This window comes from Thunnus maccoyii, chromosome 13 (assembly GCF_910596095.1).
Source record: "Thunnus maccoyii chromosome 13, fThuMac1.1, whole genome shotgun sequence".
NCBI lineage: Eukaryota > Metazoa > Chordata > Actinopteri > Scombriformes > Scombridae > Thunnus > Thunnus maccoyii.
The window spans coordinates 31,941,188-31,956,308 of record NC_056545.1 but is presented as its reverse complement, the minus strand read 5'-3'; the positions used below and the strand labels follow the sequence as shown (position 1 = coordinate 31,956,308).

Sequence of the window (15,121 nt, the reverse complement as noted above, 5' to 3'; positions counted from 1 at the left end):
ACTAATACTAACTAATAAGCAATCGGCCCATTCCGAACAGGCATGTTTTGAATGGGCACTGCACTAGTATCTCTTAAATGTAATATTCTATGGTAACCAAATTCAGCAAAGCTGAATGGGGATACTGAACACATCTGTAGCATTTGATACAATTTAAGCTGTAGGTGGCGCTACAAGATTTTTAAAAAAATATTACTGCAGAGTTCTGCCTTTTCAGCAATGTTTTGTGATTTATTTCAGCTGCCGGCATTCACAAGCATTTTCCGCGTAAATATATTTTCTAGTTACACTTGTCCTACATTTTGCAGCAGTACTAATTGTTCCATATTTTATGACACTGCCAGGAAAGTCACTTAAAGAGAAGGCTGGGATTTTAGGAGATGAAGGATTTGTGAATGTAATAAAAATAGATTGATTCTTCTCATTGTGTCAGACTGCTTCCTAAATGCACTCATGTTTTCATGTTGAGCAGGAGTTTAATACTGCTGTTCAGCTTTGGGGGGGGGGGGGGGGGGGGCAGAATTATGTATTTACACTTGCATTGCAATTACTGATTATTTTTAATTAATTTTTCTATGTACCAACAAAACAAAAATATTCCATTTACAATTATATAAAACAGAGTTAAGCATCAAATCAAGCTGGAACCAGAAAGCCTTTGAAATTTTTGCTTAATAAATGATCTAAATGATAAACTGATTACCAAAACTGCTGTTGAATAATGTTCTATCTATTGACTAATAATTTAAGAATTAGATGTATATACCCAGACTCACAAATGCACAGGAATTGGGAAGTTTGGCTAGAAAAATATCCCTGGTTGTAACTTATTAATACTAAGCTACAGCCATAAACCACAGCAGGAAAAAGGCCTGTACAGAGTAGATATAAGTTTGGTCCACAGGTTGATGGCAAGACTGGTGATCATAGTAAGGTAGCAGACATTTGGCAACAAGTAAACATGCCTCTGTATGGCATAGCACAGAGGTAATTATTATTAAGAACATGGTGACCTCATGAGAAACAGTCTATACACGTTTGTACCCGAAGCACTAAACAGAGTGCAGTACTTGGCTCCACATTGTTTTTCTTTCCTCTCTGTCATCACCATGGCGATGACCATGGCAGACATCCCTTTTTTCCCAAAGATTTTTTTCAATGATAAAATATAGTTTCAGGCTGTCCTGTCTGAGGCTCATGAGAACGAAACCATCCACACAGCACAAGAGAGGAATCTGTCTGGCTGGAGGAGCTTGCAAACACTAAACCGTGAGCATGTGAAAAAGAAGGACAAATTCAGGGATTTGCTCACACAGCAAGTGAACAACAGCTGGTGTACAGAGGTCAAAACCTTGCAACAATTGAGATACAGTCAATAGCACAAGTATTACAAAAGTGAAGTGAGCTTAGCCTTGTTTGCAGTTGAAAACGTAAAGTGGAATACAGATTTAGTATTAGAAGATGAGTTTGAGCCTTACTGGCTATTGATTGGACTGGTCTTTCCTTTAGAGATGCTCTTTTTTTATCTCACTTAAACATTGATCTGTGAAAACCAAACTTATAAACTGTCTAAAACACCGATAAAACCAAGAGAACATCCACGTAAATGACAACTTTGGCTTAGAGTCCCAATACATCCACTATCAACGATGTATGTACAGTTTAAAGAGTCATACTATATGCACAGCACTATAATCACAGTATAAGCACCACATTCAGAGAGCAGTGAATAAACTGATGGATAAAAAATAATAAAGTGCCAGCCAGTCACACTGACTGTCCAGCCCAGCTGCAGCATGGCGCTCCAAACTCACAGTGCCATGCTGGCTGCTTTTCTAGCTGCTACAAGGGCCAGAGACAGATTAGTAGGTGTCCTGCTTGCCCAGTCCTCTCCATGTACTTTGATGTACATTTTGTCCCCCCACTGTGGCTGCACTAGGGACAATGTCTGCCATCCAGAGCTGACCAAAACAAAATAAAAACCAAAGAAATGAAGTATCTAAAAAGGTGTTAAGGGTAAACTATGTATGAACAATACTCCTGGCACCTGGCTTTAGGTTGCAGCTATGAGTGAAACAAAGGTATTATACAGTGCAGAAAAAGGGGTGGAGAAACAATGTGGGTTTAAGCAGCTAGCACCCAGCAGCACCAAGTCAGGCAGAAACTGCCAGCTCCTTCAGACACAGTGGGGGAACAACTGCCATGGCAACATGATATTTGTTTCATTTCTCCGTTATGATCTCCTCATATTTGGGTGGAGGGTCACTGTATGTAGGAGCTGAGGTCTCATCACCACTGCTTTCCAGGTGTCCTGTCACCTCTTCATATGATGGAGGCGGCGTGGCACCGGACAGCCGTGAAGCCACTGACAGGGATGAATCCTGAACATAGAGAGCACGAGTGTTCTGCTGGTGAAGGCCATGGGAGTCTAACTGGGAACCTCCCCCTCTTTCAGCACCACTCACTACCACAGTGGGATGTGAGCTAGACTCCTGGTGCAAGCTCTCGGTGTGTGCAGCCATTTCCCGGTGAACCAGAATGCGTGGTAGGCTCCGGGTGCTGCGGTTGTTGGCCAAGTAGCGGTTCTGGGTGTAGGCTGGCCGTCGACGTGTGGCCTTCTGAAGCTGACACCTCCAAAGGAGAAAGAGGCCAATGATAATGAGCAAGGCCACCCCCAGCAGGGGAACCATCATGTAGACGGTGTCGGCACGCTCAGAGTGCCCCTCGTTGTTGCTGCTCACTGTGTAGACACTGCGAGTTTTCCAAAACTCCATCTGGGAGTGACAAAAAAGATATTTTACATTTTGCTTCATTCAATTATAAATATATAATTATTATTATAATTAGAAAGACTAAAACTGAAACTGACACTATGCTCAGGGTAGGAGAGAAATGTGATTACTGATCTGTTCCTTTTATTCATGGATTTTACAGTAACCAGGTTGCCACACTGCATGTAAACGTACTGGCGGTTTTATTACCAGTTATCTGACTATATATGACAATAAAGTAATAATGCTCTCACATAGATACAAACTCAGCTCCCACAATGACTACACTAATATCGTGCTACCACAATAATCGTTGAAGAAATTCTCTTACTGTGGTGTCACCAGCCTGTGTACTGTGATTGTAAAACACCAGCTCACCGTTCTCTCTTTGTTCTCAAACACTTCATTGGCTTCTTCGAAGCTGCAGCTCTCCTCACCACACTCCCTCTCAATGTTCCCTTGTTTTAACTCCTCCAGGAAGCCATTGGCTCGAGGGAAACGCTTCAGGACAGAGTGCGCACCTTTACCATCAAGGAATGCTGCAAAACAGAGGTGAAATAAAATCCAAACTTCCACCATCCATTCAAGGGTTACTCAACAGTCACATGGGACATTTGGCCTTCAACACATTCACAGAAAGGTCTGCATTGTTGTGGGTGTGTCTCCAAATATGTGAAAATGCGGAAAAATTCCATTGGCTAATGAAGTCCAGATTATCTTTTTTCTTTTATTTTTTTATTTTTACAGAAACCCTGACAGATAAAGATTGGAAAGATTTTGCAGAAATTGTCAGCCGACAAAGTTTATTTAATATCCATGAGTTATTTACATAGAATTTTTTTTTTTTTTAACTTTTTGACAGAGTTGTGATATTGTCAATGTACTTCTCTCCATCAATCCATATTATCATTCAGCCCACAAATCTATATATTTGAACTTTGCTTTATACAGTATATGTGAGTTTAAACATAACAGTTTCAAGCTTTAATTTACACCCATTCCTTAGAAGCTGAGCATATTCCATACAATTCTGTCCATCATAGATTGTGTGAAGAAAATCCAGCTGAATGCACTCTTCTTCCACACTTGTATACAACACAACAACACAACACTCCACTTCTTGGATGAGAAATGTGTTGCTTTGAGTGATAACCCATAGAGGATTATCACCAACTCTGCAGTTCCCCACAGCAATATAGCAACTTTTTACATCTTTCACCTATTTGTTTTGGTATTTTGGCCAGAACATGAACGCTAATGTGCCTGCTAAATGTGTAAATAGCGTTTTACTAACAAGTTCACCATATCAACGTAAAAATTGATAATATGTCATCTTGTGTCCACTGCCCCCAAGTGGCCCAAATTAATCAGTTATTGTAAGAAAGATACATAACTAAAGACACAGATAAACAATTTCACATACATATCAATTCCGATGACAAGAAACTGGTTTATGATGAATAAATGCACTTGATCTTAAAAATAAAGTGAACATATTGAAGCGTTAAAATTAAGATTGTGAATTCACTCACATCCAGATTTCCATTAATTAAATTGTCTAAATCCAGTATCATTAAACTGAGAATAGTTGTAACACATCTGTGTATGCGTGCGTGCATGTATGTGTGTTTGAGGAAAGGTTAACTTCTGTTTGAAATAGCAAACCAAGTAACCAACCATTATTTATCTGAGCCAGTGGATGTGTGTGTTTTGTGCTCACCTGCAGCCATGCTGCTGCCCTCCTACTCACACTCTGACAGACTGCACACCTGCAGGGAAAAAAACAAAGCAGTGAATCAGAGAAATAAAACATTATTTCCTGATTGTATTATAGCGGTTACATTCTAAAGCACAAATAAATATGCCCACACCTCCGCACAACCCTGCGGGAAGGTGCCACATTGCCAGATTTGTACTTAATTTGCAGTTTGCACACACACACACACACACACACACACACACACACACACACACACACACACACACACACACGCACACGCACACACACACACACCTCCCGGTAACTTTCTAGGTGATGTTATTTCTGTGGCACATGCACTCCCTTTTTTTCATCATGTCATGACTGCTCTTCTCATTATGGTAAATGGTTTGGCTCCAATAATAATTATGAATACAGTATTATGAAAAGTCACGTTTAACAATCTAGCATTAAGCATTTATTAACTGACACACTGTAGTCTGTGCTGTACATTTACTGCCAGACTGACAACTTACTATTGACCTTTTCCTCTGCGCCGCTCGCATCCACCGTCACTTCTCTGCCCCTCGCTCTTTCCCGCTCGCTACGCAAACATACTCCTTGACGGAGCAACGCTACTAGTGCTTTACTATAGGGACAGTGGAGAGATGACAGGAATCGACAGGAGAGAGTGATGGGGGGGACAGATTCAAACCACGAATGTTGCCAGCCATATGGAATGCCTCTTAACCAGTAGGCTACAGGGCCAAGCTAAAACAAGTGTCGATTCACACAGTATTAATACAGAGTACTTTGAGTGTGTTTCAGTGTTTCTGTGATTATATGCTGGCTAAAAAGCTCATATGCTCATCAAAGAATGCACTCTGACTTCCCAGTTTCAGAATTTACCCACAGACTTAGATCATCACTTCTTTGTAGAGATTACATTTTCGCCCTAGCTACTGTATATGTCACAATTCTCTTAAAAGAAAATTCAACACAAGTTTATCACCCCGCTCAGAGCATCTGTCCATTGCCAACCTAGTCTCTTCAATCTGCATACAAATAACACAACTTTACACTTACAAATTGCATGCAGTGCATACACTAAAGTCCAATTTTGCGTGCAGGTGATACGCCAATCCTTCCCATTAACCTACTTGACATCGTGATCTCAAAGATCATGGTTTGGGTTAGGCAAAAAACCCCACTTGGTCAGGGTTAGGGAAAGATTGTGGTTTGGGTTAAAACAGTAAAATGCAGTAAAAATGTACAAACATCACAGTAAAAATGTCCCATTTAACAGCACTAAAATGCCCAACATGACGGTCAAAATGTCCAGTAAATTGCCCAATGTGACGGTAAAAAATGTCCGGTTGGTGGTCACGAACAATGCTTTCCTGCTGCTTGTGCAACTTTTTGCCACTATCAAGCCATCAACACAACCCGCCTCCTCCTAATAAGCCAAAAACACCTTATAAAATAAAACTAAATCATATTATATCGATGTCATCTGAAATGCATCACTTCCCCGGTCACTGATACTTAACGGCATGAAATGACACGCAAAAAGCTTAAAATGCATAGCGATAACACCCAAAATGACATGAAATTGGCGTGTTATTCATGCGCTATTTGGTTTCTAAACCGCCAGTCCTCACACCCACTCTGCTTGAGCAGTGGGCATGAAGACTGAACATGAGAATAAGTGAGTTGTTTCATCACTTCTTGGGAGGAGTGGCTGTACTGTACTGTCCTGCAGCACTGACGAGCCCAGGTACCAGAGCGAATCACTGATCCAGTGGACCGGTCATCTGCCACCCTGTGTCAGAGAATAGCAGGTCTCCTCTTCACGCTGATCCTGCTCTCCGGAGATGTTCAGCTAAATCTTGGTCCAGTGACCCCTGGAGCACTGCAGAACTTCAATGCTGATTTGTGCCCAAGTATGTCTGGGACTTCTGGGAATTATTACGTACCGATTTTAATGTGAACTGGGAGGATCAAAGTTTTATTTGTCTCCTCCCCCTTTTTTTTTTTTTTGCTGATATGCTTTCCAATTTGACACCATGTTTGTCAAATCACACAGATATTTTAACTCCCCCCATTGCTCATTTAATTAACTTGTCTTTTAAACACAGCTCCTTTCCTGATGACTAGAAATGTGCCATTGTCATGCCTATTTTTAAATCTGGAGACCGCCTTGAAGCCAGCAACTACAGACCAATAAGTATACTGCCAGTACTCTCAAAGGTTGCTGAGAAAGTTGTCATTAAACAAATGACAACATTTCTTAATACAAGCAATTTTGGTCTACATTGTATGCAATTTGGCTTCAGAGCAAATCATTCCACTGAATCTGCTACCTTGAACTTAATAGAGCAAATTAAATCAAGACTTGATAAAGGAGGAGTAGTTGTTGCTGTATTTTTTGATCTGTGTAAAGCGTTCGACACAGTCAATCATGATGTTTTAACTTCTCATCTAGAGCACTGGCATGGATGTCTTCATATTTATCTAAAAGGATACAATGTGTTAAAGTTTGTGACACACTGTCCAGTAACATGAAATGCACAATGGGTGTTCCACAAGGGTCAGTGTTAGGTCCCCTATTATTTAACATATATATTAATGATCTCTCTCAACAGTATCATGATGTAGTACTACAAATGTATCCAGATGACACCGTTGTGTCCACACATGCAAAAACAGCTGAGTTTTCTGCTGCTAAGCTAACAATTGCATTGGAAAGGATCACACATTGGCTTGATCAATCATGTCTGTGTCTAAATGTAAACAAGACAAAAGGTATGTTTTTCTCTAAAACCATGGTACAACCTGCTAGCATTGATATTCTCATCAAAGGTGAAAAGATTGACATAGTCACTTTTAAATATCTTGGTGTGACACTGGATCCAAATTTGAACTTTAAGAAACATGTTATAAAAACAGTTAAAACCATAAAGTACAACTTAGCAAATTTTAGACATATTAGAAACTATCTCTCTTTGGACGCAGCCAAGATATTTATGCATGCTATGATTCTTTCCCATATGTCTTATTGCATCACATGTTAGGGGCAGGCTGGAGAAACAGCCATAAAACCTTGAGTCCTTATACAAAAACTAAAAACTCTGGACAAAAAGCCAATGCATTTCCATCGCTGTAGGTTACTGGAGAAATACAATTTACTGAGCTTTGAGAGTTTTAGATAATTCTCAAATTTGTGCCTAGTTTATAAAATTTTAAGGGCCCTATCTTACACCTGGCACACCTGTTTTTTGCTTTGTACTGTTTGTTATTGTGCTGTTTTAATTGTAAAGGACTGCAGATGAAAATTAGCCTGAAGCTAAATCTGGTACAATGCATCATTTATGTGAAAAACTGTACACTGTCCCAATAAATACAATACTTAAAGCAAGTTTCAAGTCTCTTTAAGTGGATTTTCATAGCACACAGACATAAACTATAACCAATGCCTGTGGGAAGGTAGGAAAACAATCTAAAAACCTATGGTGTGCTTTGGAAATGGTTTGTAGTAATCCTTACTGGTACTGTGCGTGAATGGTAGTAGATTGATTATAACAAGTAAAACCACCAGCATAGTCCTTTAAATTGTGATTCACCACTTCTTGTGCACAGAATTCTTTTCATACCCTTGGGACTTACTTAGGATTTACCCTTCGTGTAGATGGGGTGAATAAGATTTTGGAGATGTAACATGTTCTGTGTTGCACAAATGGAGAATAGTGTTAGTTCAGGCAGAGCACTGAAGTCATGCTTGTTTCAGCTTATTGGCCTCAGCTGTTTTCAATATGCTTCACAATCACTGACTCATTGGTAATGATTTTTTCCTTACCACACAAATTAGCCAAGCCATTCAAACTAGAGATGCACAATATTATCGGCACGTCATCGGTATCAGCCGATAAAAGCTCTAAAATGTAATATCAGCATCAGCGAATTCTGCCGATTATGAGAGGCCAATATGTTGCCTTCTCCTCCGCCGCCTGACTGTGTCACCCTGACAGTCCCAGTGCTTCTTCCACAGGCTCCACTTCACTCCGCTGCCCGTCAGACCAGCTTCGATCCGGTTAGATCCAAACAGAGAGCTGGAGCTAACATTAGCTGGGAGGCTAGCAGAGGCTAGCTGGCTGTGCTTCCTTCCGGCCATGCTGCGGCTAACACTCCGCTAGCCTCTCAGCTAACGTTAGCCTCAGCTCTCCGTGTGGATCCTACCGCAGCCCTGAGCCCCAGTTTGTTATTCAGGATAAAGTGGGAAGAAACAGCGGGTCTGACGGGCAGCTGAGTGAAGTGGGGTCTGTGGAGGAAGCACCGGGACCGTCAGGGTGACACAGTCCATTGAGGAGCTGCCATGTTCGGCTGCACAGATAGGAAACACTTCGGCTGACAGGATGTACCACCCTGTTTGGAAAAAAACAACTTCTTTTTGGTTTATAGTGACGGTTGGCAACCAGCATATTAGGTGCATTACCGCCACCTTCTGCTCCAGAGTGTGGACCAGAGATTAAATCCTACACATTAATCTTGTCTGTCTAATAAACTCAAAGAAAACTACTGCTGCACCCACTTGGCAGGTTCATTAAAGTTTTAATGCTGAGCTCCTGAACTCCAGTCTTCCTAAGTTCTTCCGTCCTATATTGTCTTTCTTGATGATACTTTATACAATCTATGCTTGCATGCATAATAGTCTCCTCAGCCAGCTGGAAAAAAATATGTGCAACTGAGGATGTACTGTGCCTGCTCACTGAGTAGTTTGAAAAGCAACAGAAACAAGAGAACAGAAACAGGGCAGAAATAATGGTATTGGGTTTGTGTTTATGTTGGCATGTATGTTCTATAATGCTCATGTTGATAAAGAGTTCAGTGATTTATTTAGAGTCTCTGTTTTCCTCACAGGTTCAGTTCTGATAAGGTCTGTCAGGGGCTGTTTACATCCTGGAGTTAGCATTAGCATTAGCCTGCTGCAGCCTCAGAGGAAACTAGAAAAAAGTGCATCAGATGGAATCAAAAGTTAAGAGTTCATACTGTTAGATTATCTACAAGAAGCTGTACTTTTGGTGATCATCTTTTTGTGTGTTGTTTATCCAAATAGAATACTGTTGCACACCAATATTGACCTATTACACTTTTCCTTATTTTCAGACATACATATGATGTCACAGTGTCTGATGTTGATGTTAAAAGTGGCCGACGTGTCAAATAACAAGGTAAACATATGTAGAAGTAATCCCTATGAGCAAAAAACACCAACTTCAGACTGCTCTGAATGCTAAATTTCAAGCCAACATCAGCTTGTGATGGATTTCGTTGTATGGTCATCTGCTCCATGCCCAGCACGTGAGTTCACTGCTCTACTCTGCTAACATTATGGTGTTTTTCCATTGTTTTGGGTGTAGTCAAGCCATGTTGAAGGTGTGCTGATTGTCTGCAGCTCTTCATCAAACATCATCATCACTGTGGCTGTTTCTGCTTGTACAATTCCTCCCTGCATTATTTCTAACTCATCCGCTGAACAAATAGCTCCAAATATTTTTAAAGAAAACAATATCCTGGAGGAATTTCAGTCAGGCTCTAGAACATACCACAGCACTGAAACTGCTCTTACTAAAATAATCAGCGACCTCAGAGTAAACTGATGAAAATAAGATCTCAATTCTTATCTTCTTAGACCTAAGCGCAATGTTTGACATGATTGACCATGATATCCTCATCAATCGTCTGGAAATGTGGGTTGGTCTTTCTAACTGTGTGTTAAACTGGTAAAAAAAAAAAAAAAAACATCAAAAGGGAGAAAGTTTTAAGTCAGTCTAGGCGATCATGTATCTGAAGAACATGACAGCTGCTTTGGGGTTCCACCAGGGAGTTCCCTTGGTCCACTATTATTCTAACTGAACATGCTGTCACTTGGTGACATCATCCACTGAACCAAAATAAGCTGCAGCTATAAACTCCACTACCTCCTGTCTTTTTGAAGTATGACCATTTATAAATAAAAAAGATGCAGAAAAACTGATTCATGCCTTCATTTCAAACTGGCTTTATTACTGTAATGCACATTTTACTGACCTCCAAAAAAAAAAACAAACAAAAAAAAAAACACTGAGACACTTCAGCTCATTCAAAACTCTGCAGCTCAGCTATTAACCAGAACCAAGATGAGAGAGCACCTTTGTCCAGTTTCAGCTTCTCTGCACTGGCTTCCTGTAACATTTAGACTTGACTTTATGGTCCTCCTCCTTACACACAAAGCCCTTAATGGGCTAGGACCAAGCTCCCTTGTTAACTATTTGCCTTCAAGAACACTGTGATCATCTGATGCTGGTTCATTGGAGGTTCCTAGCAACAGTCGAAAGAAAATTGGGGATGCAGCCTTTGTCAGTTATGCCCCAAAGCTATGGAACACGCTACTGATAGATATCAGGGAAGCCAGCTCGCTAAATATTTTTAAAAGAAAGCTATAAACTTATCTCTTCACTTTAGCCTTTAACTAGCTTTTGGCTCAGTCTGCTTTGCATTTATGCACTACTGCACTTCTTTTAAAATATTACATATTTTCTTTTTATTAAATTTTATTTCAGTGGATTTCATTTTCCATCTTATGTTACATAGGTGCTGAGGTCATTGGTTGGTAGGTTTGAGCAAAAAGACTGACGTGTGTATTTTTTAACCTCTGCAGCACCACTAAGGGTGTTTTTTCCAGGGCATCTTCAGGTGGCACCCAACACAGATAAGACACACAGTAAGGTTAAACTCATGGGAGGGTGTTCTGGGGTAAGCTGGAAGAGGCTTATTTCAGTTAATCAAGACCAGTGGTGAGTCTGTGTCTGTTGGGAAAAGGGAGGTCCTGTTTGCTTATGGCTTCAGAGACTTAGGCGCCAATTTACAGATTGTGTACATATGGCGAAATACTTTGAGTTTTCGCTTATGAAGTCTCAAATTACCACCACTAAAGTACGCATTCTATGTATTGTATTTTCACTGTATTTTATCTTATTGTTATTGATGCTATCAAGTGGGATTTATTTTCCATTTTATGTTACATTATTGCTTTCTGTTTTTTGTTGTTGTTGGGTTTTTTTTGTTGTTGTTGTTTTTTTACACACTTTTATGTTCTTTTTACATCCTTTTCATGTGGAGCACTTGGTGCATGTAATTTATTTTGTTGTAAAGCACTTTGAGCTGCATTTCTTATATGAAATGTGCTATGGAAATGAAGTTGTTCGGCAAGCATGTCATTCTTTATGTCAAGCCTGAGAGAATAACTATTGTCCCATCACTTGAGCTGCTCACTCAGGTGAAGTGGTGATCAGCTTGACTCTGTAGTGGGCGTGTCGTGTTTGCATTGCTGCGGTAATGTGGTAACCGGTGTGTGGCTGGTAACATCCAATCACATTCGTGCAGGTGTACACAGTGGGCTTTTTAAACCGACACTATCACAGTTCACTTTGGCGATTACACTCTAGCCCATGCAGTTTGCTGCTGCAGCTCCCTCCACAACCCCAACCTCCTCTTTATGTAGTATTTCATATTGTTGATTTTAACTGAGACTTAATGTTCATGTATGTTTATTAGGGGGATTAGCTCTCTCTCTCTCCACAGCAGAGCCTTTTCTGCCAAATCTAATTGTATAACAATTTGCCATATGGCCAATTCCCTGATATAAGTGTCTCTGACTGAAATATACTTCAAACAGATTATAGGTGGCTTTTACTTACAAATCTTCCTGTAAGTCACTTGTCAGGTTTTGTGATCTTCTTCTATTAGATACATAATGCATCTGCCTCATTCTTCTCTTGTTCTTTATCATCATTGTTAGGCTAACTAACCGATCCCAAGTCGAGTTTTATTTAGCCAATGCATGACACTGCTCTCTCTGAAATATGACACTTAGTTTTACATGCAGACAGCCCCCATTTAGCCCTACCTCTGGCAAATATAGGCTACTATAAATATAGATGGAGAGGAATGGAGAGAGATGGGGTGGGGGTTTCCATAGCAACAGAGACAGAGATAGAAGAGGTTCTGAATCCAACCAACTTGAATAATTAGGATACAGGGAAAAGATCGTTTTAGACTGGATATAGAATATTACCTAAAACATGTTGGCTTCCTATGGACTGACATGAGACACAAACACACAGGTATGGCGTGCACTAACACGCGCGCTCAAGCGCGCGCACACACACACAGTCTACTATTCATCACGTAGCATCCTGTAGAATAGCCTACAACTGGGCCCTAAAACTCTAACTAAAATGAACCAATAAACCCTCATCTTGAAACCACAACACAAACTGGTAGTTTTTGAATTGATGGATAAAAACAGGCTTCTGAAGTTGTAAAGATCTCAGCGCGTGTTTCTATAACAGCATATGAAAAATCAATTCTTAAGACTCGTGACTTTAAGTATTTTTTTTTCCAACGACACATTGCTAGCCTACCTGTACGTCACATATAAAAACAACCCAAAGGCTTTAGCATAATGAATGAATTCAGGACCGTCTCTAGCTTGTTTAGGAGTAGGGCGTATAAAATCTCCCTTACCTTCATTCCGCCTGTAAAAGCCTTTCCCTTCTATGTCCGACTCCACCGAAGGGAACTCCCGCGTTGGATCCCACTGCTTTTCTTGGCAAGACACGCCCTGCGTAGCATTCAAGCGCTATGATTGGCCAGGGGTCCTTGCTCGCGCCGCTAACCTGCTTTTTCCCAACTGTATGTTGAGTGGGTGTCTGGTGTCAAGCTATGGGGAACGTTAATTATGAAGGACTATAAGTTAACAGTTTGACTCAAGCATGGAGGCTGTATTATGTGTAGTTTGGAAAATAGCGATATGGGGCACTGAATTTGATGAATTTACTGATTATGAGACAAGAGACGAATAAGCACAACACACCGACTCTCTCACTCGATCTCCTCTTTACCGTCTCCTCCTGCTTGCTCTAGAGGCGAGGCGGCTGTCTGGCAGCTCAGGGATCCCGTTTTGCCCTTTTCTTTCTTCTTGTTAGAACTCTTTTCCCGGGACTGCTGCTGTGCCGGGGAGCCGCGCCGCCGGCCACAGCGCACCGCAGGACGGATAGACATGTTGCCGAGGGCCGCCGTTTGAAATGCAGTTCCGGGACGTTTGGAGGTTTGCACCGTCCACCAGCACCGTCCGCTCTCGCCTCAGCTCTCAGTACCGACACCGTACTAGGCAGCCCTGTGATTCTCACTATTTTTGGAAGGTGCAAAAGATCTGACAAGAAAGACAGAAAATTTCAATGCCTCATATCGGTATTTTCCAAGCTACAAGTAACACAGCCGCTATGTTTGACCAGTGATGTCACACTGGAAGCACAGTACTCTGTATGGACCTTTCAAAGCAAAAGTATCGCTTGACCACGGCAAAAATCACGTGACCATCCCAAACGAAGCTTCGCTACGACACACACACACACACACACACACACGTATCGGGAGCGTGTTGTGCGCATGCGCGAGACTGTGACGGTGTTGGTTAAACTCTGAACTGGGTTGGTTGAGTCATATGGGTTGAACCCGGAGCGGGTGCTTGTCAATCTCCCACAATGTTAAAAGGTGGGCAGAATCCCCTCAAAATTTGAGGGTTTTTTTGAGTGGAGGAGATTTTTGTATACGCCAAATTTTCATTGAGAGACAGCCAGGGACAGTTTAATTGAAGTAAGAGTAGTATTAGATTAGATATGTAGTATAGAATAGACAGACATAAATACACACACATAGGCTACCTGTACTGTAGATAGACACACCAACCAACACACACACAAAAGCATACTCAGATCAGCAAATAGATTAAGTTAACTGATAAAAATTTAGTGTGAGTGAGAGAGAACTAGAAAGTGTTTGAGTGACTTGTTGAAAGTGAGAGTGTATGACTGAAAGGTTGTGTGTGTGAGTGTTTGATAGGGTGAGAGAGGGAGAAAAAGGGAGAATGGAGGCAGCACCAGCAAAAAGAGCCAGATCATATGTGTGGGGATACTTTGACTCGATTAGTCCTAAAAAAAAAAGGTCAAGTGTTTGATCTGTGCTCAAGAGCTGGCAATGTACCCAAACCTTTTTAAACAGGCTAAAAGGTACCTTTACATGCCAGCATCATTGGTGTCATGTGAACAGGTCTTCTCCAAAGCTGGAGAGGTAGTGAGCAAGAAGAGGAGCAGACTGATGCCTAATTCTGTGAAAATGATTCTGTTTTTTAATGAAAATCTTTGAACCCCCTGCATATACACATCAATATCCCCCACACATATTTTTTATTTTTCATTAGCACAATCACTTTCCTAGATGCACAAGCATATCCTTAAGCACTATATTATCACTGTAGCACAATCAGTTTTATTTCTTTATTTCATGTCACTGCTTTAAGCCAGTTATAATATAAATCTGTGACAGAGCTTACTGTCCCTAATTCATCAAAGAGTTTAGAGTTACCACAGGTTTTTATTAAACCAGGGTAGGTTATTTTTATTTTTAGATTTTTTCTGGACCCTTACAGTAAATCTTTCCCTAACAGAAATAATTCTATGAGTAAATGTTTTACAGCCACAATCCAGATCATCAGAAAATAGTACATCATCCCATTTCAAACTAGCAGTTTCATTGTCAAATGCATCTTGCT

At 40.8% G+C, this 15,121-nt stretch overlaps 1 protein-coding gene across 4 annotated transcripts; it reads right to left on the bottom strand.

The window, feature by feature from the left end:
- Window positions 1-210: 210 nt before the first annotated feature.
- Window positions 211-13,931, bottom strand: LOC121910692 (transmembrane gamma-carboxyglutamic acid protein 3). 4 transcript variants are annotated; one of them, XM_042431980.1, is made up of 5 exons: window positions 13,842-13,931; window positions 13,036-13,723; window positions 4,492-4,540; window positions 3,150-3,310; window positions 211-2,774 (listed from the first exon to the last, which is right to left on the bottom strand). In XM_042431980.1, the coding sequence occupies exons 3-5, from the start codon at window positions 4,499-4,501 to the stop codon at window positions 2,223-2,225; spliced, it is 723 nt and encodes a 240-aa protein (XP_042287914.1). In that variant the 5' UTR covers window positions 4,502-4,540; window positions 13,036-13,723; window positions 13,842-13,931; the 3' UTR covers window positions 211-2,222. The 4 variants fall into 4 exon arrangements, with proteins under 4 accessions (XP_042287914.1, XP_042287913.1, XP_042287915.1 ...); XM_042431979.1 differs by lacking the exon at window positions 13,842-13,931 and having other exon boundaries at window positions 13,036-13,231; window positions 13,385-13,835; XM_042431981.1 differs by lacking the exon at window positions 13,842-13,931 and having other exon boundaries at window positions 13,036-13,231; window positions 13,413-13,835.
- Between the last annotated feature and the right edge of the window lie 1,190 nt (window positions 13,932-15,121).

Coding starts and splice junctions, on each gene's coding strand:
- LOC121910692 (XM_042431980.1), bottom strand. Junction 2,775..3,149: donor TTGAGAACAAAGAGAGAACG/GTGAGCTGGTGT, acceptor TGTCACTCCCAG/ATGGAGTTTTGGAAAACTCG.